This window comes from Xyrauchen texanus, chromosome 32, assembly GCF_025860055.1.
Source record: "Xyrauchen texanus isolate HMW12.3.18 chromosome 32, RBS_HiC_50CHRs, whole genome shotgun sequence".
In the NCBI taxonomy this organism is placed as follows: Eukaryota; Metazoa; Chordata; class Actinopteri; order Cypriniformes; family Catostomidae; genus Xyrauchen; species Xyrauchen texanus.
Window position 1 is genome coordinate 6826158 of NC_068307.1, and position 21911 is coordinate 6848068.

Genomic DNA, 21911 nt, shown 5'->3' on the forward strand with positions numbered 1-21911 from the left:
GTTCCCTTTAGAACAGCCTGAAAAATCACACCCTAGAAGCATTCAAAGGCTATAGGGAATTGTAAATGAATGAGTAATTTTGGGCACAGCAAATGTCTGCCCACTGATCACATTTATTTAGTCAAAGTTTAATATGTGGTGAATTATTTTATGAGAATTAACACATTTGAAAAAATAACAGCAATGTTATTGTGGTTAGTTTAGCTATCACTCCATCCATGTAACCAGGGGTTGCTTTAACTGAAAATTATTTTTTGAAACTTTAATGGATGTTTCCAGATGCTGTCTATCATTTTGACAGATAAAAAAGAAACAAGAAAAGCATCTAGTGCACCAGTTTTAATTTTAACCAACTTTTACGTGACTTTACTCTCTTTCTCTCTAACTCTGTGTGTGTGCCCTGTACAACTGGCATTAATATGCATTTTGGGCAATCCGATCACACATGGTTGGGCGAGACACATCACCATTTACAACTGGCATAGTTTAATATAATATGCATCTCTTTTGACCACTTGTGTTCAGAATTCGAAGTGAGGGTCTCAAAAATGTACAAGAACAAAAAGATGCAATTGTACTTGCATTTAACCTGTAATTCAAATTTAAAGCAGTATTATCAATTATTGTAGTAGAATCCTTGTGTTAACTTCATGTACATGCACTTTTAAAATGGTCCGATCAGACAGTTTTTTCCTTTTAAAGATGCACAAAACCAGCAGACAAGATTAAAAATCTTGTTTCAGAGCAATCATTTCCATCATTTATATCAGCTGTCATATATATGCCATCCTAATGGGTGCTACACCCCTGGATGTATCATGATGAAAAATTGACAGCTCACTCCGCCAAAGTGACAAATAAAGATTTTGACTTTAGTCAGTGCTACTCATTTTGGGCCCTCGAGCCATCTTTTGCAGCCCACATTATGATTTCATCATCAAAAATATATTTTGAAATAGCCAAAATTGTGTGAATTGTGAGGTGTCCATTTTTCAGAGTATTTACGGTAGCTCTCTGCATTGCTGAAGCACAGCATGGTTAGAAATGGAAATAAACTGCAAATAAACATATCTGAGCAAAGCTGATGTTTCATGAGAGTGTCGGTCCTTCAGCGCACATTCATGGAAACAGTATGAGTGCACACGTGTGCAGGGGCGTCGGACTGGGGGGTAAAGGGTACCGAGTACCCAGGGCCCGAGGCAGGGGGGGCCCCTTAGAAGTCTTCTATACATACATATTTGGTACGGGGGCCCAGCAAGATGGTTTGTACCCAGGGCCCAAAATTTGGTGCTACGCCCCTGCACGTGTGGTCTGTCCATCAAGAATGCACGCTCTCAATCTCACCTGAGAGTCGCTTCATAGTGCACATCTGTCACATCCGTTTTGAGCTTAACAGAGATAAAAAAATAGTTTATCCTGCAATAACGCTGTTGAGACGCCTTCACGCAAATGCTTGTTAGTGATCTGTTACTTTACCGCAAAACACTAAAGAGGGTGAACAAATCTTTATGACTTCTCACTGGAGCAGTTTTTTGAGTTAATAATGGATATATCTCTTTTGCTTTTAAAGTTATAATAAATCATATCTGTTTTCTTTATTGCAATGAATGTGTTAGAAAGTGTCTCCACACCAGGAGAAAATTGAACCATTTCAAATTTCTAGACTTTTATATAGGCTTGTATGATATCCTATTATACTCAAATTAATCATTCTTAATATCAAAATGTTCACTAAAAATGTATATAAATAAATTTAGAAATGAACAAACATATAAATAAATAAACATGAAACTAAAGAAATGTATAAATAATAACATAAATAAATACATTTGGAAATAAATAAATGTATAAATAAATAAAATATTAAATAAATAAATGTGGAAACAAATCAATACAATAATGCATAAATAAGGAAAGAAATTAATACATACTAATTTATTTACAATTTAAAAATGCATTTATTTATTTCTAAGTGCACTTTTTTCTATCATTTATCTATTTTTAATATTGTCACATTCGGTTCTCCATAGTAGGTGGTTCTGATATATAAGCCCTCTATTGGTGAGCAAAAGAAATAAAGAGGCACAACCTCTGAGCTATGAACATCAAACTAAATTAATTTGTCCCAAATCAATCTCATATTTTATATATTCCACCACCCATAAGACTAATTAGTATTTTAAACCAGGGACTAAACACTAAAACAATTTCACTCTAAAATCAATTAACAGCCAAAATCTCTCTCTCCTACATGCACACACTGCTTGAGCGTGTTTGGACTAAATGTCATCTTATGCGGGCTGAATTATTTTATTTTAAACATTTAATAATTCTTTTATAATTATTTCATTATTTTATATATTTATTTTTATTTTATTGTATTATAAGTATTTGTTTTAATTGCAGATCTGCTTCTTGGTCAGAACCTGGTAGCATCAGTGCATCATATCTAACAATAATTCAGAGAAAACTTGGAAACAACTGGGAAATGTACTTTTTACCTCAGTATTTCTCCTTGTGTCTGGATTAACCATGCATATATACATAGTATTTATATATGTCTATGAGGTCTGCAGTGTGTCATAGAAGGCTACATCCATGCACTAAGGCAAATCAATTTGCCTGATGCTGCAGTTTCCTTTAGAAACAAGCACGCTTATCACTCTTTAACTAAACAGAGTGAAGCCCCATTTTTTGGACGACAGGAAGAAAAATGTACAGTAATAAACCATTTAGACTTTGGTTTCATGACAACAATTATCTGAACAAAATTAAACCGTTATTAACCAGCTATTAACGTTTTCACTCCAGAACAATTGAAAGGGATTTTGTTCCCATTTTGGGTTATGTTCTGCATAAAAAACATTTTTTTTTAAAAAGAGAGAAAAAAGTTTGTTTTCAGTTTTCTTTTCATTATTGGAACGTTTTCAGTCCCTGTTTTAAACTATGTTTGGTCTCAAAATATGTTTTAATGTGATATTTTTGTTCAATCAACAGATTTCCTAATGTGAAATACTGATGTAGAAACTTTTTTCTTCTTTTTGTTGTGGTGCAGAACTTCTGGACCTATACATACAATTAGACAAAACAAAACAAACAAAAAATATCTGCTATACCTGTATTTTCAAAAATGTGGTCCAATATTTGAGGAATGGTTGAGTTTTAAATAATTTGATTATTTTCTTATTTTTGATTCATAAATGTCAGTGGTTGCTATTTAATTTTTTTTTTTTTTTTTTTTTTTTAAAAAACACCTCCTCATTTGGATTTTAAAATGCAACTGTCCCAGTATCTCGATTTCTTAAAATTGCTAAATATTTTCAAGCCAGTAAGTTGGTCAAATACGATTTTAAATAAGCACTATAACCTTTTATTTTTTCTTTCTCCTTTTCTGTTGTTGTTATTTCATCTTTACTTCACTTTTCGTGTTGTTACATTTTGTAATGACATTTTTTTTATTAATATTTTAATTTCTGTTATATTGACAGAGTTTTGACAACAACAATAACAACAACAACAATAACAAGTGGTTGCTTTTAGCGACTTTTATTTTGATAGACTCATGCAAAAGCGGAAGTATTCAACCTCAAACAAAGGTTTACTTCCGGTTCTGGATGCATGTGGGCAGTCCACGCGGATAGTTTTATCTACTTTTATTCAGTCGTGTCTTGTTTTATCAAACAAATACTGTTTATTGTGTGAAGCGAGTCCAGTCCGATTTTTCTTCAAGAATAATTACATCAAAAAGCAAACATCATGGTCAGAGCACGAAGGTACGTATAGACTCTGTAATTTAAACAGTGTTTACTTTTCTCTTCCGTTAATTATTTTATTGTGTTTAAAAAGTATTCTGCGAATTAATATCGACACGTGGGTTTACTTTTAACAACATTAATTTATGTAACTCTATAGGGCTGTGAAAAAGCCCAGATCAAAGAAGCAGCAGCAGCAATATGACAGTGATGATCCTGATGCTTATATAAATGAAGAGATTCCTGATAAGGTAACTTATTTGATAAAATTCTGTCTATTTGTCTGTAAGTCTTCATATTCCCAACTTTTGATTGAACACACCTTAACTTTGTTTCTTTCATCAGAAATCGTCAAAATATATGGAGGATAAAATAGACGAATTCCACAACGAAAAGATCTCAGTGAGTTATTAGTTTATTTATTTATTTATGAATTAACTATTATGAGGCTGTGCAAACACATATTTCACATTTGGATCTGGTCTGTAGAAACTTTTGGCTGGAGGGGTTCAAGAAGACAGCGATCAAGAGTATGAAGATGAAGAGGTACTGTAAGAAACTGGTAATAATTTCAGAACAGTTTATGAAGTTGGTAACGTATGATGATAACAGATTAAAAAATACATTTCAGGAGGAAGTCATGCCCCTGACACTTGAGGATTCAGAAGAGGAAGAAGAACAGGAGGAGGGAGAGCAGGAGGATGATGATGATGAAGATGCAGACATGGAGAGTGACCTGGAAGGGAAAAAAGATGATGGTAACATAGTGAAATTACCTACCCAAAATAATAGCCACTCAATTTTTCTTTTTAGTTAGATTCTGCTCATTAATATATAATGTAATGAATGTCACCTATTTAGAACTTTTTTAAATTAAACTCTTCAAGCAAAGTGTTTTATTCCCCTTTAAGCAATGCACACAGCTTTTTAAGCAAATGTCACTCTGACAATCACATTTCCGTTCTTCTAGATCTCCCAAATGATATGGCTTGGGGACAAAGAAAGAAGATTTTCTATGATTCTGATTATATCGCCACAAGTAAGCATTTGTTTTTACATCCTATATAATTCAGGTAATATGTGTAAGATTTAACTTTATTCTTTCTGGAAAGCATATTTGAGTCATATATTTTGCAGAGGGCAAATCTCTTGAAGAGATTGAAGCAGAGGACAAAGAAGAGGAAGAAGAAGCCAAAAACATTCAGAAGAGACTGGCAGCCAACATGAGTGAGGAAGACTATGATCTCAACCTGCTTGAGGTACAGTGTTTCCTTAATATTCTAAAGGCATCTGTAGAGTTCAGGGCCAGCATTCATAAAGATTTTTATCTTACCACTAGGTGGTCTCAAAAGAGTTCCTAGTTAGGAGTTTTTGCTTAAAACCTATTCACAAAACTGCCAAGAGCAAGTTTTACTAAGGAAATCTTAAGAGGAAGGATGAGTTGACCTCATTGCTATGGATGATGTCACTTTTATTAACACGCTATTTTAAATCACCCACAGTGATTGGTAGTCAGGGAACTGCTATTTGTCAGCAAGACAGAGAATGATATATATATATATATATATATGTATGTATGTTCAAAAATACATGCGTATAATATATTTTTTTGGTTGATGAACAGTTCTTCATCTTGTGTTGATGTAATGAAACGAGCATGCATCCCGTTATCAGCATGAAAACACCAGGTTGCCCCGCGATTGCCTGTGATTCCCTGTGAATGCCCCCTTTTTCTCTGCAGCGAGCTTGCATCCACAGGAAAAAATAAGCTATGAATTATGGACAGATCCACACTACACGGTTTTAGTTTGATGTGTCCAGGGAGCACAGTGTTGTCAAAACCTTTATCTCTGGTGTAATTGTGTTGTTTCAGTTTTTAGTAGAGGTAACTGGATCACTAACTAAGTTTGCAATAATGAAAACACCCTCGTGATTCGGGCAAAAAAAAAATGTAAAGGTCAATGTCAACATTATAATATTATATTATTAATATACATTGATGCAATTGTGATTTGGGCGTAGGCCTTTCATGATTATAAAATATATGAATAAAATAAGAAAATAGGAATAAACTATGATTTCCTTTTTAAGGCTTTAAAAACTTATGAATAACATGAAAATTGTTGTAAATATAAAAATGTCTAAATATTTAAATTATATCTCTTTTTTTGCTCAACTTTAGTTTTGGTCCATTTTACATTTACACTTGTTTTTTTAACATATTAAATAAAAAATAAAATATCATTTTATATGTAATTTTATATGCCTCTCCTCCTCTTTGTCACTGTGTGTCACTGCATGTATGAACCAGGAACATTTGCCATTACACGATCGTTTAAAGTGAAACCAGAGCATTTTTCATTCACTATCATTCACTATTTATACTTGTTAGTTTTTATTTTTGCGGGAGTTTGCCTGTGCTGACAGTGCATGCGTCAGAGCGCTTCACATGCTCTCCTAGACAGGATCTCCGCGGTGCGACTTGCTGGGTTTCCATCCAAAATATTTAGCATTTTTTAAGCACATTTCTAAAAATATGAATTGTTGCAGGTTTCCATCCACTACGTAATGCGCATTATCATGAGGGAGCTGCCTCGTCATGATGGAGCAGCTGAATGAGCTGTCCCTGCTTTGGGGACAGTTTTATGCATCCAGAGACACCACAGAATAAGTGTAATCTGATATAATTTGGGCTGAAATAGCTGCAATGCACACACACACCGCCAGTCTCCACATACCTGGGAACACTCGCTCTTAAACTGTTCTGGCAGATTGTGAGGACCCACTTTATCGGCCAGCTGTGGGTTAAACACTTCCAAATGACTAGAGCTATGCTCAAAGAATTGTGTGCCAAGGTCGGACTCTTCGGTGTGCTGGTCACATCAAGCTATCGCACACTCATAACACATGCACGAATGGTCAAAACACATCATCGTTTTGCGAATAAACCATTTCCATCACCTTAATGCACATTTTAACTAGAGGTCGACCGATATAGGATTTTGCTGATAACTAAGTTGGAAAGACAAGCCGATAACCGATTATGGTGCTGGTAGTTTTTCAAAGTGATACTGAATGAAAAAACAACATTTAAAGTTAAATAAGTAAAAAAGCTGAACTTTATTACAAAAATAAAAAAGTACTGACTGACTGAAAAAAATGTTTTGGACTTCTTCAAATAAATATATGAACTATATTAAAGTAAATAAAAGATATACACTGCTGGATGGTTGTGCTTGAGATGACTCCATGTTGGTTGCATTAACTACTATTACACGCTTTTCCTGGTGACACATCAGTGAAATACTCCCACACTGGTAATTTCTTTAAAACCTTTGCCATCTGAAAATCATTAAAATATTACAGGTCAAATGTGTGAATTTCATTGGTATGTCACACTTTACAATATTGTAAATGCATTAATTGATGTTAAGAGAGAGAATTATTTATTTATTTATTTATTTATTTTTATGTATTCAGTAAATGTTGAAATTAACATCAACTAACAATGAACAGTACGTACACAGCATTTTACATGCTGTATTTTATATGTTACATGCTTTAGGGTTTCTCTTCTTGTGAAAAGCATGAGGTAAACACTCTTTAATACCCTAAAACCAAGACAACGATCACTTCACTTCTGGTGAGGGGTCTTTAATTTGAAACTAGGGCAAACTAGTGAATTGCAATGTCGTAAGCTTTTTTTAACGCTTCTATAAGATTCAGTGATATTTTTGTTTGTATTTTGGGCTGTTACGCTCGTTTAAATTCTCAGTGAGAAACTTGTCACACACACAGATCACTTGATGATTATCTAATCTAATAAAAAAATTAATAAAAATCAGATGTGTTTCCGATTTGTTTATACGTTTCACTTGACTGCATGAAGATATTTTTCTCAAATCTATCACTACCTTTAAATATACAACTTAGCTGGCGAAATCATAAATGTGACTGGATATAATCTAATGCAAATAGATGATAATACATTTTAGTTAAACATTTGCGTAGGACTTGCATGTTTTTTGTCACATTGTTCTAACCGCCTGAGGTTAGCTTTAATGTTAGCGTCCTCTCAGCTTGGTCTGAAAACATACTGCTGTTCTCTATTAATGCAGCATCTATTCAAGAAATTAATTACTTTATAATGATATGACAATGTGTACTTTATACATACATTTTTGTTGTTGGTGTTTTAAATCTGCATTGTTCAGCTCCGTGCAGTGTTCCGCTGCAGTCATTGTGCAGTCTCACGTGTCAAAACAACCACCACGAGGCAGCAGTGATAGTTTTTATTTAGCCTCTAGAGGCCGCTCTCATACTGTATAACAACAGCGCACTCTTCCCAGCCACTCCAGCACCAGACACAACGGGGGAAAATTATCGGTGTGGATTTTTTGACGATTACCGTTAGTTCCAGAAATGATTATCGGTGCCGATTAATCGCAAAACAGATATATCGGTCGACCTCTAATTTTAACTAATGCAAAATTCGAGAAAATCCACCACCTCCTAGCGCATTAAATTTTAAGCAAATTTAAAACATTTATTCGCATATCAAGCGTGTCCATTCAGGATTTCTTATGCACAGTTTCAAAAATGCACATAAAAATTGTTGGATGGAAACCCACAGAGTGACGCTTGGAATTTAGTTAAACTGAATGACACAAACAGTTGAGACAAACTTTCCATGAAAGTTCATGGAATTTATACAGTATATTAGCTTAAATTCCCTTAATTGTGGATTAAAATGTGATTTGAATAATAATAATATTCTAATATATTTTTTTTAATGTGGACAGAGGACAGCAGCTTCGGATCGTTTGTGATTTACTCTTAGGGAGTTAGAAGTCCTCAGGAGGCTTTAGGTGCTACTTTTAGCATTAAAATGCTTCATGAATTACTCTTAGATGAAAATTTTTACGAGCACTAAAATTAGGAGTTTAGTCCCTAGTTTTTAAGAGTTGCTCCTAAAATTCCACGTTAGGAGCAACTTTTAGCCTTAAGATTTTTTGTAAATACAGGCCCAGGTGTTTGCATTAGGTCACACAAAGTCTTTGTACTACTCCTGTGGTCTTTTAGGAGTTTGCAGCAGAGGTTCATGCAGAAAAGGCAGTTGAAAAAGAGGAAAGGATTGTGAAGGACCTGAAGACAATGTCACAGAAGGAAAAGCTGAAACTGCTAAAGAAAGAGTCACCAGAGTTATTGGAACTTATTCAGGACTTCAAAGCAAAGGTACTTTTAGTGCTTGCAAGAACTGTTTGCATCACAAGATTTCGATTTCGCTTTCACTGACTGCGGTTATATTAAAAAATATGACTTTACATTTCATGATCAGCTTACAGAGTTGAAGGATGAGGTGCAGCCCCTTGTGGATATGGTCAAAAATGGGCAGATTCCTCCTGGAAAGGTAAGTTAAATCAACTGTAATATTACAGCTAATAACACTTTTTAGTAATTAATTGGACTATGAGTCTCTACTTGGGTTATTAAACATTTATGTATGCTAATTTAAAGAGTATTGCTTGATCAAAATCTGTTGTTGCTTTATATCAATCCTTTAGGGTGCAAATTACCTCATTACCAAACAGCAACTTTATCTCAAGTATGTTCATTTTCAACATGTTTTAGTATACTCTGAGATTTCTATAGTTTCACATTAAATAACAGTATTTTAATATGATTATGCCCTTTTTTCCCCAGTTACTGCACAAACATTAGTTTTTATTTAGTTCTCAAAGCAAAGCGAATTCCAGCACATAACCATCCTGTAATTGAGAGACTGCTGACCTACAGGAATGTAAGTACAACTACATGAACCCTTTTTATTCTAGGTATTCTTATTTTTTTTAATAGATGCTTTTCCCATCTCAGCAGTTTGGCTGTTTTTTGGAAGCAAAACTTAATCTCATGTTCACTTTCACAGCTGATAAATGAACTAGCCGTGGTAGACGCTAGACTGGCTCCTCAACTGCGTCAGCTTCTCTCTGGAGACCAGCCAGACTGGACTACAAAAAGATCAGCGGGCAGCAAACATATCAAAACCATTGTAACTACTTTTTGCTTTTAATTATACAATTATGTTAGTTGTAGCATTGACTTGTGACATTTATTTTCTGAGTCTGATCTGTCTTCATTTTAGGTGTCAGGAGAGGCTGGGTTGGAAGAAGCCGAGGTATCTGACTCTGATGAAGAAGCAAATCTGCGCTTCTATAATGCCATGGCAGAGAAGCAGAAACTCAAGAGGAAGAAGGAGATACAGAATGAGGAAGGGTGAGTGTGTTTACAATACATCAGCCGTTGTGGTTTGACATGCAGAGAACTTCAGAAGCCTTACTGTCACTGACTCTTTTTACAGAACAATGGAGGAGGAAGAAATGGCAGGAGATGCTAAAAGAAGAATTACCCATCAGGTGAAATGTTGTGGTTTAACTGTACATGGAGCTGATACACAAATATAATTTCAAAGTGACTAGTGGGTAAAGTTTCAAGACAAAATGGCTTGACAACGCCTTGTCTAAATTTTACACTAATTTTAAAAGGTTAAAATTTGATGGTTATACAGATATTACAATAAGACAACCAGCTAGATAGATAGTCAGACAGACTGTTACATAGATGATAGAGAGCAACTTAAAGCAAATCAAAGGCCTTTGTGTGTTTATATCAGAATTTTTGACATTTGGAATTTTAATTAACAAGATTCTGTTGGCTCGATTATGTGATTTCTTTTTATGTGAATTTGATCGCCTGCTATGCAAAAAAAGTCAAATTTGTTAGAAAAGGCATAGCACACTAAAGGCTAATTTATACTTTCTGGGCAAACAGGCTTTGCTTAGTTCGCCTACATATGATGACGAAATGCAGTGACGTTATTGTTCTGACAATGTGTTCATTTGGTGATATTTCTCCTGGTCGTGTTAATCTCTGAAATTCTTGACCTAAGAGAACTCTGCTGGTCGAAGAGTGTTGTTGATTGGTTAAAACGAATTGTGGGTGTGGTTTTGAAGTGACTATGTGACTCTATTTACAATTGCACGTGCCAGCTGAGGAGTTGTTACTGTGATAGCAGTCCGTCCAAATTTTCTTCTTGTTGCTGCTGCTTTCTGTGTGAGCGTGATTTGAACTCGAATAACATTCAGTAGTCCAGTAACTTCTTTTAGATATAGTTTAATAACAAAATTAACTGGCAAAATGTTACACGTTCAAAAAAACTATCGCTCCCAGATTGCATCACAAAAAACTAACCGTCATTGCCGGACATGACGTCATTGTTGCTTAGAAATATTGTATTGCACATATAAAATTATTTACTTATAATTAACAATGCTTAATGCACACAATTATTTGTTCCACATCTATATAAAGAAACACATAACTTATGGCTCTTACAGTTACCTAGGATTCTGTCATTAAAATGGATAACTTCGAAGCTTGTCCCTCAAGACAGCTTACCTGATGTGTCGTCCAACAGAGAGTTGACCATCTTCCGTGACGTCACCCTCAACAAACACATTTTAAAACTATGTTGCATGTAGCTTTTAGTTTGTCCAGGAGAAAAAGGTTTGGCTTCTTCCATGGTATAAATCAGGCTTAAGTCAGAACAGTCTGAAGGTCTGTGCCAAGTTTGGTGGATGTAGCTTTAAAGCTCTTGGAGTTTGTGTTAGAAAGTAAGTGTTGTGAAACCATTATTATTACCTGAACGTCACAGTAATTTTCCTATGTACCACTAACATTTTAAACTATATTAATTACAGACAGTGTTCTAATATATGTCTATTTTGCCAAAAGATGTCCAAGAACAAAGGGCTCACACCCAAGAGGAAGAAGATTGATCGGAATCCCAGGGTCAAACACAGAGAGAAGTTCAGACGTGCACAGATTCGTAGGAAGGGTCAAGTAAGTGTTAACAGATTAATTTGTATACTCCAAGCCTGTAAAATGTGAGTTCATATTCAAATTAGATACTGAACTCAGAATATTTGTTTCAGGTTCGTGAGGTGCGGCACGAGGAGACGAGATATAGTGGCGAATGGTCTGGTATTCGTGCTGGAGTTAAGAGGAGTGTCAAACTCAAATGATAAATCTCAACCAAGCTGGAATGATATGATCAAATTTACTTCTGGTGTTCTACTGTTGGAAGTGATGTTATTTACAACTGCTCAAAAAGTAAATGAATATGAAATAAACTTACCAAATATAATCAGACATTTTTTATATTTTCTCCCCAAACGATATATATATATATATATATATAAACATAAAAATGGACAAGAAAACATTGAATATTGTGTTTATTGGAAAAACAGTTTATATATACTACCTTCACTTGCGTACTAACTAAAAGCATTGGCCCTTATTTACAAGCAGAACACATTTCTGTGTATATCATTCATAAACCCATTCTTGCATAAACTGCTACATTGAACTGAATGCTGTAATTTATGCAAGAATGGTTTTACAAACTATTTACTTACAAATTTGTTTTGCTCATGTTTCATGAATAAGGCCCACTGTGTGATTTGTTGCAGACCGACTCAACGTCTGATTTATGATATTAAGATTATCTAGAAGGCATGTTTATAATGATAGCTTAAACCCATCCAAGCATACATCCATATTTCACAGCGGAAAGCATTCTGAACTTGTGGACTTGCATATCAGAGATGGCAACAGACTCTCACTGTCCAAATCTGAACCACAGCTCAGATTACAAACATCAAAACAATCTGATCCTAGATCTGCCTCAAAAACAGCTTGAGCCCAGATGCCAAGAAACCACAGCAAAATGTTTCATACTTGAGACATAAATTGACTGTGTGCTTTGGTCAGATTGCTCACAATCCGTTCCTCAATCTCAACATCTTTCTGCACTTCCTCATCTGTAAGAACCAACTCATGTTGCGTGTCCTTGGTGACAACAACCACATAACCACGCCGCGTGTCCAGCACATTCGCAACCACTGCCTGGTGGTTGTAAATGTCTAAGGCACGACGTGCTCGCTCCAAAAGGATCGATGGGTCTGTTTCTAGCTTGAAAGATATAACAAATGCTTGAGGTGCCCAGTCCTTCACCAATGGGTTTAGCATCTTGGGAACCATTTTCATACTTATCTGAAAAATATAAACAACAACAACAAGAACATTTGAATAATATAAACAATCAGATGCCATAAAGCCCTGCAGATTTCCACACAATTGGAACGCCCGCCATTCCCCTTGTGTGTTCATATACAGTATATACTATTTTAGCTTATTAGCAGAGATGGGACCAAGTCACACATGTGCAAGTCTCAAGTCTTAACCTTCAAGTCTCAAGTAAGTCCCAAGTATTTTTTTCTTGGGCAAGTCAAGTCACAGGCTATGTCAAGTCCAAGTCAAGTCACCTTATTATTGTAATTTTACCTGCAGAATCTGATCATAATAAAAGTGAAAAGACAAGATATAAGTAACTGTCAGTAAATTACAATACTCATGTTCAGTAAAATACATCATGGAATCAAACAAAATTGTAACTTCATAAAATTATTTATTTTTCACTTCTGCCAACAGTGTTTGAAATGTTTTAAATTTTCAACACTGTGTCCATAAAACAAATAACAGCTTAACATCCAACAGACTCCTCTCTGAACACCTCCCTCTCTCTCTCTCTCTCAAACACAGTTACATACATTAAAATTAAACTTTGTTACATTTCTCCTCTCTCTCTCTCACACACTCTCTCTCGCTCTCACACTCACTCACTCACTCACTCACACAGAGTATATCCATAAGCCTATTTTTGCAATGTCTGTGAGTGGGAAACGTTGTGGTACCAGCGCGCGTGAACGTCATGGCAACGTACAAAACAAAGTACCTCGCGCGGGAAACACTTAACGTAAATGCGCGTAACTAACGTAAATCAAGCAGGCTAGTATGCAGCATAAGCCACGAAGTGTTGGCGAAATAAAAAATTAATGGACAGATTTTTTTTTCCCAGAAAACTTCTTGCACAAAATAAATTCAAGCACTTTCAAGGACCTGTATCTATGTATGTTTATTTTCAAGAACTTTCCAGGGCCTTGAATTTTATTTTTCAGATTCACAAACTTTCAAGGATTTCAAGGACCCGTGGGAACCCTGCTATTATTACATTAGCTAACTACCAACTAACCAGATAAAATTAACAAATTGACAAGCACTTACTGGGCAGAATGGCTCTTCAAATGGCGGACGAAATTGGAGGTTGTCATCTGGCTGTCCGCGATCTTAACGTTGCATGTCTTGCAAAGCGCTGTTCGTCTTTTGCCATCTTGATAATAATTTTTGAAGCCGAAAGCGATGACCCTCGGTAACGTTACCCCTCCGGCTGACATGTTGATGTGTTATCTGATCTAAGTGGGCGTGGTGTGCGTAAGGTACGAGAGGGCATGGCTGATGATAGCCTATAGTGTCGTGATCCAGTCATGACAAAACTATTCTCAGCCTGCGCTCCAGCTGGATCAACTTTATTTTTTTAAATAATTTATATATTTTATATTCAAACTGAAACATGATGTGATTAACACTCAAGTCATTAAAGTCTTCGTGTCTCAAGTCCCGAGTCTTTAACTTCCAAGTCCGAGTCAAGTCTCAAGTATTTTATTATTTGTCAAGTCAAGTCACAAGTCATAAAAATAGCGACTCGAGTCGACTCGAGTCCAAGTCACCAAGTCACAAGTCCCCATGTCTGCTTATTAGTCATGCCAATTCCATTGTATTCTTAGTTCCATTTAGCACATTTGACCATATTTAAATCAGTTCCACAGAATCGGCACATATAAATTTAGCGGATCCCCTTTTGACTTAGTCATATATTGGTAGGAGCCAGCTAAATGTTACTACAGAACTAAATGTAGCCTAGCAGACAGAATGAACATTCATCTTTATTATACCACACCTGAAGTGGTCCATTAGACGATTGAATTTTGTGTTCTGGCATTTCAGACGCTGGGATGTAGAAATCAGAGACCGCAGCAGCCAAATAAAACATAGCCTTGGACCCTAGGAGGAAAAAATTAAGCAATATAACTAGGATTCTTCAAATATAATGTCAGCCTAAAGTAAGCAAGTAAGAAAAAAGGGATGGACTTTGTTCACCTATGGAGCTTAATGCTTGTGCTGCAGCCTTGAGAAGATGAAGGTACTCTGATAAGGTGTTGAATTCCACTGGCAACAGTAATCCGGCTGCCTTAACTGCCTGATAGCATTTTAGAACAGTTGCAATATTTGGAAGTGCCTTCTGATCCACCAGAACCTGACTAGTGTCCTTATCAGTCTCTAATCTTAGGCTGTCCAGTAAATTGAGACCTGTGTACAGTCGAGAGTATGGATAGAGAGACCGATGCCTATGCAGAAAGATCACTGCATAGCCAGAGTAAAGAAAATACTCAGCAGAGGATGCCCCACGTCGACCACTGCTGAAGTTGTCCAGAAAACGTACTGTTCGGGATTCCAGAGGGACTTTGGTGCCTCCTGAGGTGATCAGAACTACTCTGCGACCGGCTGATCCATGACGTTCTGCAAACTCAGCCATGAGTTTCTTGACGTCTTCCACATGAGAGGGGACCGCAAACTCATCTGACAGTCCTCCATCCACTACACTTGAGGCTGAGGGGTCAGAATGGGCCATTGTACACATTTCTGAAAGAAAGGGATAGTTCACACAATTTTAATTCTCTCAATTACCCTCAAGCCATCCCAGATGTGGGTGTTTTTCTTCTGTTGAACACAAAGACTTTTACAAAAATATCTGTAGGTCTGAAGCTCCAAAAGCACATAAAGCATGAAAGTAATCCATAAGACTCCAGTGGTGAAATCGATATCTTTAGAAGCAACATGATAGGTGTGGGTGAGAAACAGAACAATATTTATATATATATATATATATATATATATATATATATATATATATATATATATATATATATATTATTTTTTTTTTATAAATCTCCATATGCACGAAGAATGCAAATCTTCAAACAGAAAGCAGGAGAACTCTTGTGAACGTGCATAGGAACATGCATTTATAGAGTATATAGATATAGATATATTAGACTTTTATGCTGCCTTTATATACTATTTGCAGCTTCAAGAATCTGCCACCATTCACTTGCATTGAATGGGCCTAAAGAGTTGAGATATTCCTCTAAAAATATTTGTTTGTGTTCAGCAGTATAAAGAAAGTCATACACATCTGGGATGGCAAGAGGGAACAGTAACTACTGAGAATTTAGTATTGTGGTATGGAATTACATTTTGGCAGGAATAAAACATGTACACAACAAAATCACCTAATATAACATATCCAGCACCAACACAATATGAAAACACAACAAACAGTAGCAAAATTACTCAACTATAAAGTGAAGGTCAGGTGAAAACATCTAGAGCAAATGCCTGTGTTATATGCTTTTAAGCAGCGTCAAGACAAGAGCAATGACAATTTTCTTGATTTTATACCACGACTAAAATAATACAAATCAAAATGTAAGTAATGTATAATTATCATCTGTTAACATGCGAATTAAACCAACCTGCTGCGTAAAAACAAAATTCTAGCTCTTATTATCGAGCAGGTATGCATAAATAAACATAATAAAAACGAGGTCTTTACCTGTTGACACTCGTTGAATAAACCACCTTAAATAAAACTAGGAAGAATATGACACTGGCGAATAACCCTAATAAACTTGAACAGTGAAAGTGACCGCAAAGAAATACGACTTCCCACAACTTAGTACGATTTCTAATGCGTGTGCGCATGCGCAACGTAGCTGTTGTGATTGGCTACACCAGAGGGCAGTCATAGACATTTTAAAATAAAAGTTTAAAAAGCATTTTCAGTCGTGGAAATATAAAATTCGAGGATGATTTTAAGGGTAACATAAACCTCAACTGGCGTATTATTCTACAAAAAGAACATATGAAAACATAGATAGACTAAACGATGGAAAGTATAATAAGTACTATCATGCGGTATGTTAATAAGCACTGTTATAATTATCCGTCTAACATATTAAAATATAAAATTCTAATGTAGATTTAAGGAATTTGAAATGCAAAATGTGAACTAAACAGTCTTAGGTAAGCTACTTAAAAATAGTAATCTGCTACAAAAGAATTCTTATTTCTCTAAAATTAAAATCAGAATATTTTAATAATTACTTCTTAGAAAAAGTAATCACATGACTAATTATTTTACTTTTAAGTTACTTTCTAAAACACTTTTCCACTCAGCAAATTCAAAATAATGTCTATATTTCTTCATTGTTTATTGTTACCCACAAGTCATACATTTAGCACCTCACACCACATTTCTCCTTCACTTGTAATGGGCCATAATTAATGTATTCTACATAAATAATATATTATAAATAAATATAAGCCAATAATATACTTAAAAGTAATTATATTTATTTTTAAAAAATCAGTAACTGTAATCTGATTACAATAATTTAAAATGTAATGCATTACACAACTTACTTTTTTCTAAAAAGTAATTAAATTACAGTAACACATTTATTTGTAATTTGGAATAAACACCAAAGTATTTCTAGCTTTACAGTCTCTGATTAAACCCAAAAGCTGGAACTAAAAAAGTAAAAACAAGTATTTAACCTCCATGTTAACAGGGGGCAGCATTGTCAAACAATACGAAATGACACATTTTATTGCAATGCACTGAAAGCCCCTAATTAATTAAAGTATTTATGCATCATTATGATTGCTTGGTATTTTAAATTACATTATATGTATACAAATATTCATTCAGTGAAACTGCAAGATATTATTATACTTTTACTGTGGACAGCAATTGATTTGTAGTATACCGTTTGAGGAACTGGCAAACCACATTGGAAACCATAAACCAAAAATAATAAAGGGAAAATCCAATAACCGCTTATGTTTATGCTTATGATAATGGTGACTGTGATTGTCATTAACGACAATAGTATCGACAATAATGGAGACAATATTCTTGTACACAACATTCCTGAAGGAACTACTTTCCGTGGTTATTCGGATGCAAACCCTGTCGCAGCTTGGTACAGCCGTTCTTCGACTCATGCCCAAAAGTAGTTCCAGAATTTTGATCCGCGCATGCAACCGCTCGGTGCCCGGATGTTGGCTATTCAGAGAGAAAGACGAACGAGCGCGAGAGAGAGACAGTGAAGCGAAGAGACGTCACGGACAAACCGGTAAAGGGATTGCGGGTCTCCAACCCTCGACAAACACGCAGAGCTGAGGCTTATTTCGAGAAGAGAAAGGGAGCTGTGCTCGAAAAAAAGGAAGTGGAGGGGACTGATTTTGACAGACCTGGACTGGCCTCCAGCAGCTGACACAAGCCCGGGTGAGTGAGTGCGAGCGGGTGAATGATACGAGCTCGCGAAGTTGAAGTCAGGGCCCGCGAAAAATGGACGACTTTAACTGTTAGTTGTGTGGCGCTAAAGTTCTGAGGGAAAAGGGGAATGACGGACGCTCAGGCCTTCAGTGGTATGCTGCTGCTGCTGCTGCTGCTGCTGCTGCGTTCGGTTGGGGGCAGGTGGGGACACCAAGAGCTCTGCTGTCACAGGGAGAAGTTGTTTAGTTAGCCAGCCAGCTAGCCGCCAATATTCTTGTGCCAGACAAGTAGCGATAGTGAGCGGCTAATTAGCAGCCAGCTTTACTTCAGCTCGCCTTTTGTTTGTTCGGTTATCTGACAGGCTTCTGACGTGCCAACCTTGAAGTATTTGTGACTGAAACTTAAGCCGGGCGTACACGGTGCGAGTTGTGACACTCGGAAGGTCGTGAGCACTAGCACACGTTACGAGTCAGTTTATCTGATAATCGTACAGGTGCAGTCGTACACGACTTTACGACCTGGCAAATTCCGGAGCAATAGCATGAATTTTCGCGCTATTTATCACTATATGACAAAGCCAGAGGAGGACATTGCTTCCTTGTAGCTTGCGATTTAGAAATAAAAAATTAGACTGGCAGAGGCTCCATTAACTGAAAGCTCATCTGCAGATTTAACCAACAAATAAATAAATAAATAATACATATGGGTAATTGTTACAAATGCTGTCCAACATTTGTCAGATTCAGATTTCGATGGGAGGCTGTGTGATTTTTATCACTGCATACATCAATCATAACGTCAGTGTGTTGCTGCTTCCAGCTACTGCATGATAATAAAGTGCATATAATGTACAGGATTAAAAAGAAAGTGCGGAAAATTCTCGCACCGTTTCTGTCGGTTACACTTGTATTTAATTTAAGCGCAAACATGACGTTTAATGCTTTATTTTAGTAGATCATAGGCTACCAAAACTATAGACCTTTTTCAGTGAATGGGAGACCACAGCAAATATCATTTTCACTTACTCATTTGCTCCAAGAGCAAAAGAAAAAAATTCACTATTGCGTTTGAATGACTTTTCAGAAGAAGAAAAAATAGAGAGTTGTCGATTAAGACAGTCAGATGGGAAGAGTTGTTAAATTTACTGTCACTCTCTCAGCAGCTGTAATAGAAACCCCCTTGCAGCTGTGGTAATTCATTTTTTAAAACGAATTCCAGGGTAATAAATCACAAAGCATAATGTTATAAACTTGCACTCAATATTTAGACAGTAAAAAAAGATAATATAAAAAGTGTGCTAGATTTACTGCTAAATAAGGTGGGAGCGTGTCATCACAGTCTGTGAAAAAGGTCTATTCAGCTTTAGGGCGTTTTCACACCTAGTTTGTTTGAGCACTCCAAGCACTCTCAGAGCGGTATAACGTGTATGTGAACAACCCAAGTGGTCTCTGACCCCCTAAAAGGACCCAAAAGTGAACCGTTTTCAGACCACCTCAGGAGGTGATCTGAACTTTTCATGCTGTTGTAGTACATACCGACATGTTCTTCCATGCCTCCCGTTTTAAGCTACCCATGTTTTAGCTTTACACATCACTGTTGTTACTGCAGGTAGCACATCCAAAGGAGGTAGCACAGATTGTCAGAACACCGGTCACATTCAGAGCAGAGCAGCATGTTAATATGAACCGCTTTATAGAGCTCTGATGGGCGTACCATCTACAGAGGTTCACGCCAAACTCCCACGAAAATACAAGCAAGGTTTTTTTTATAGTTTCATTTGAATTGGCTTGTACACACAATGTAAATTACATGCAGGAGGGGATGCTCGCTTGCTCATTACTCTTGATATAATAGATACAAATCATATTTTCAAATGCACATAGAATTTCAAATGTTTTTTTTTCATGCGAAATAAGGGCTTGTAGGTTTTATTGGAGAGCCTTAACATAACGTGAGAGAGTGAAGAATTTAGGACAGAAATACAGTGTACATTATTACTATTGCATAATGTAATATAATTGGCCATGTTGTCTGGGTTTCATAAATGATATAACATATAAAATATAACTTTTTATGTAAGTCTATCCCTGTGCAATAATTTGTAATGAAAAATGCAATATTTTTTAAAGCCTTAAAAGTAATCATATAGCCCCATTTTATTATATGATTTCAAGTTTAATATCAATAAATTACTGCTTAAGGTGTAGGCCTATCTGTAATAAGCATTCATACACCTTAAGAAGTGAAAGTTTGTATGACAATTGCTTATTATAATAATCACAATTATTTATGAAAAATGATTGTCAGACAAATTTCATAATCTTGACAGCCCTAGCTGCAATGGGGTCTAAAGGGACCTTCTTAAGGAGCCGTGGTGTGAACAACAAGGGGTCTGAGACCACAATAATGTGAAGAGGACCAAAAATTACAATTTAAATCCCCTTACATTGTGAACACCAAAAGCAATGAGGTAATTTGCTGCTGGTTCTCTTTCTTGTTCACTTTAACCGAACTGGGCTTGGATCACTTAAAACGTACTATATGGGAAACCACCCTTAGATGTGAGCGACGTCCTCATCTGTGTCACTGCTTGCATGTGACATTCTGAAGAAGATCCGTGAGGTGTTGTCCATGTAAATGCGCTTTAAAGCAGCACACAGCAAAGTTAAAAAATCTCGTTTAGGGCAGCGGATGATTGACAATTAGAACTTTTGACCTAGAAGTCCTTGGCTTATCACATAACCACTTTCGTGTACATATACAATTATAACAGATGCTATATCCCCCTAAACGAAGCCCTAGAACTGAAACTAATGCATGTATGATGAATAAAAATAGACCATGACGGAAACTCTGTATGTCAGAGTGCTAAAGATTTTTTTCTAGTGCAACCCGTATGGCAAATTATTTGTTTGAAGTGCAGACAACAGCATGGCATTTCTGTAGAATCCTTCCCAGTGATGTGGTCATGAATAATATGGGAAAAAAACATTTATAACATGTCCATTTTCTCCATATGTGTAAAAGTTTCATGAACACTCAGTTTTCATATTGTTAGTGGAAACACGTTCCTCACGAATTCAAACCTCACGAATCCAAGCCGACAGCGCCCAAATATTTTAGACAGTTGAAAAAAATTATTGGGAGGTCTTGAGCTACTCATAAGCTTCTTGGCTCTGCTCGTAATTCCTCTCACATGATGCGAGCTGCGACCACACGAGCACAAACGATTTCCACGCGATCTCTCCTGACAAAGAAAAAATAGGTCGGGAGCTCATATGATAGCCGAAAATTGAAATGTGTACGCCCGCCTTTAGTCAGTAAAGTGAGCTGGTTGGGAACCGTTCGGCCACAAACTGCCAAACAAGCAACTTTTGGTGCTGTCAACTAACAGTACTTGGAGGTGGAGGCCGTATCTATTAATATTTTGGAAAAAGATGCACTACAGCAATGCGTGTCATTGCATATAAGAGTCCTGGCCAACCTGTGGTGCCTTTAAAATACCATTAATATGCATGTTAAATCACTGGTTTTGTGAGATCAAGCCATGCTATACATAATGACATTTTAAAGGCACTGAGTACATTATACTTTGGGAATATTTTGTATTTTTGAAGTGACACGATCAAGTAAAGGTTTACTAGGTTTTTTGCTGGATGAATTAGCACAGATAACAGGTTTTTACTTGGGTTATTCGACCGCAGGTGATAATACTCACTTTGTACACACTGTGCTTTACGTATACATTGTATTTTGCAAGATTTCCAACACATAATATCTAGCTTAACTGTTGTTAA

At 36.1% G+C, this 21911-nt stretch overlaps 3 protein-coding genes across 4 annotated transcripts in view; 2 read left to right on the forward strand and 1 right to left on the reverse strand.

Moving 5' to 3' along the window:
- The first annotated feature begins 3608 nt into the window (after positions 1-3608).
- utp3 (UTP3 small subunit processome component) lies at positions 3609-11980 on the forward strand. Its single transcript, XM_052101469.1, has 16 exons — positions 3609-3773; positions 3913-4003; positions 4098-4154; positions 4242-4298; positions 4384-4510; positions 4723-4791; positions 4890-5011; positions 8835-8987; positions 9091-9162; positions 9317-9357; positions 9456-9552; positions 9679-9801; positions 9895-10025; positions 10111-10165; positions 11544-11651; positions 11744-11980. Exons 1-16 carry the CDS (start codon positions 3757-3759, stop codon positions 11831-11833), a joined length of 1410 nt encoding a protein of 469 aa, XP_051957429.1. The 5' UTR covers positions 3609-3756; the 3' UTR covers positions 11834-11980.
- A 40-nt stretch (positions 11981-12020) lies between these two features.
- ppcs (phosphopantothenoylcysteine synthetase) lies at positions 12021-16528 on the reverse strand. Its single transcript, XM_052101470.1, has 4 exons — positions 16387-16528; positions 14871-15413; positions 14671-14774; positions 12021-12866 (listed from the first exon to the last, which is right to left on the reverse strand). Exons 2-4 carry the CDS (start codon positions 15409-15411, stop codon positions 12546-12548), a joined length of 966 nt encoding a protein of 321 aa, XP_051957430.1. The 5' UTR covers positions 15412-15413; positions 16387-16528; the 3' UTR covers positions 12021-12545.
- A 1413-nt stretch (positions 16529-17941) lies between these two features.
- Positions 17942-21911, forward strand: part of LOC127626292 (forkhead box protein J3-like) — a 163658-nt gene continuing 159688 nt past the window's right edge. For both annotated transcript variants that reach the window (XM_052101988.1, XM_052101989.1), the window contains exon 1: positions 17942-18123. The gene's annotated coding sequence lies outside the window, so the exon portion shown is untranslated. The remainder of the gene's footprint in view (positions 18124-21911) is intronic.

What these genes read in the sequence shown, in the direction of transcription:
- utp3 (XM_052101469.1), top strand. An exon ending in GCAAACATATCAAAACCATT is followed by an intron (nt 9,802 to 9,894) that starts GTAACTACTTTT and finishes TCTTCATTTTAG; the next exon opens with GTGTCAGGAGAGGCTGGGTT. An exon ending in AGATTCGTAGGAAGGGTCAA is followed by an intron (nt 11,652 to 11,743) that starts GTAAGTGTTAAC and finishes TATTTGTTTCAG; the next exon opens with GTTCGTGAGGTGCGGCACGA.
- ppcs (XM_052101470.1), bottom strand. Translation starts at nt 15,411, where the DNA reads ATGTGTACAATGGCCCATTCTGACCCCTCAGCCTCAAGTGTAGTGGAT. An exon ending in ACAAGCATTAAGCTCCATAG is followed by an intron (nt 14,775 to 14,870) that starts GTGAACAAAGTC and finishes TTTTCCTCCTAG; the next exon opens with GGTCCAAGGCTATGTTTTAT. An exon ending in CGTCTAATGGACCACTTCAG is followed by an intron (nt 12,867 to 14,670) that starts GTGTGGTATAAT and finishes TATATTTTTCAG; the next exon opens with ATAAGTATGAAAATGGTTCC.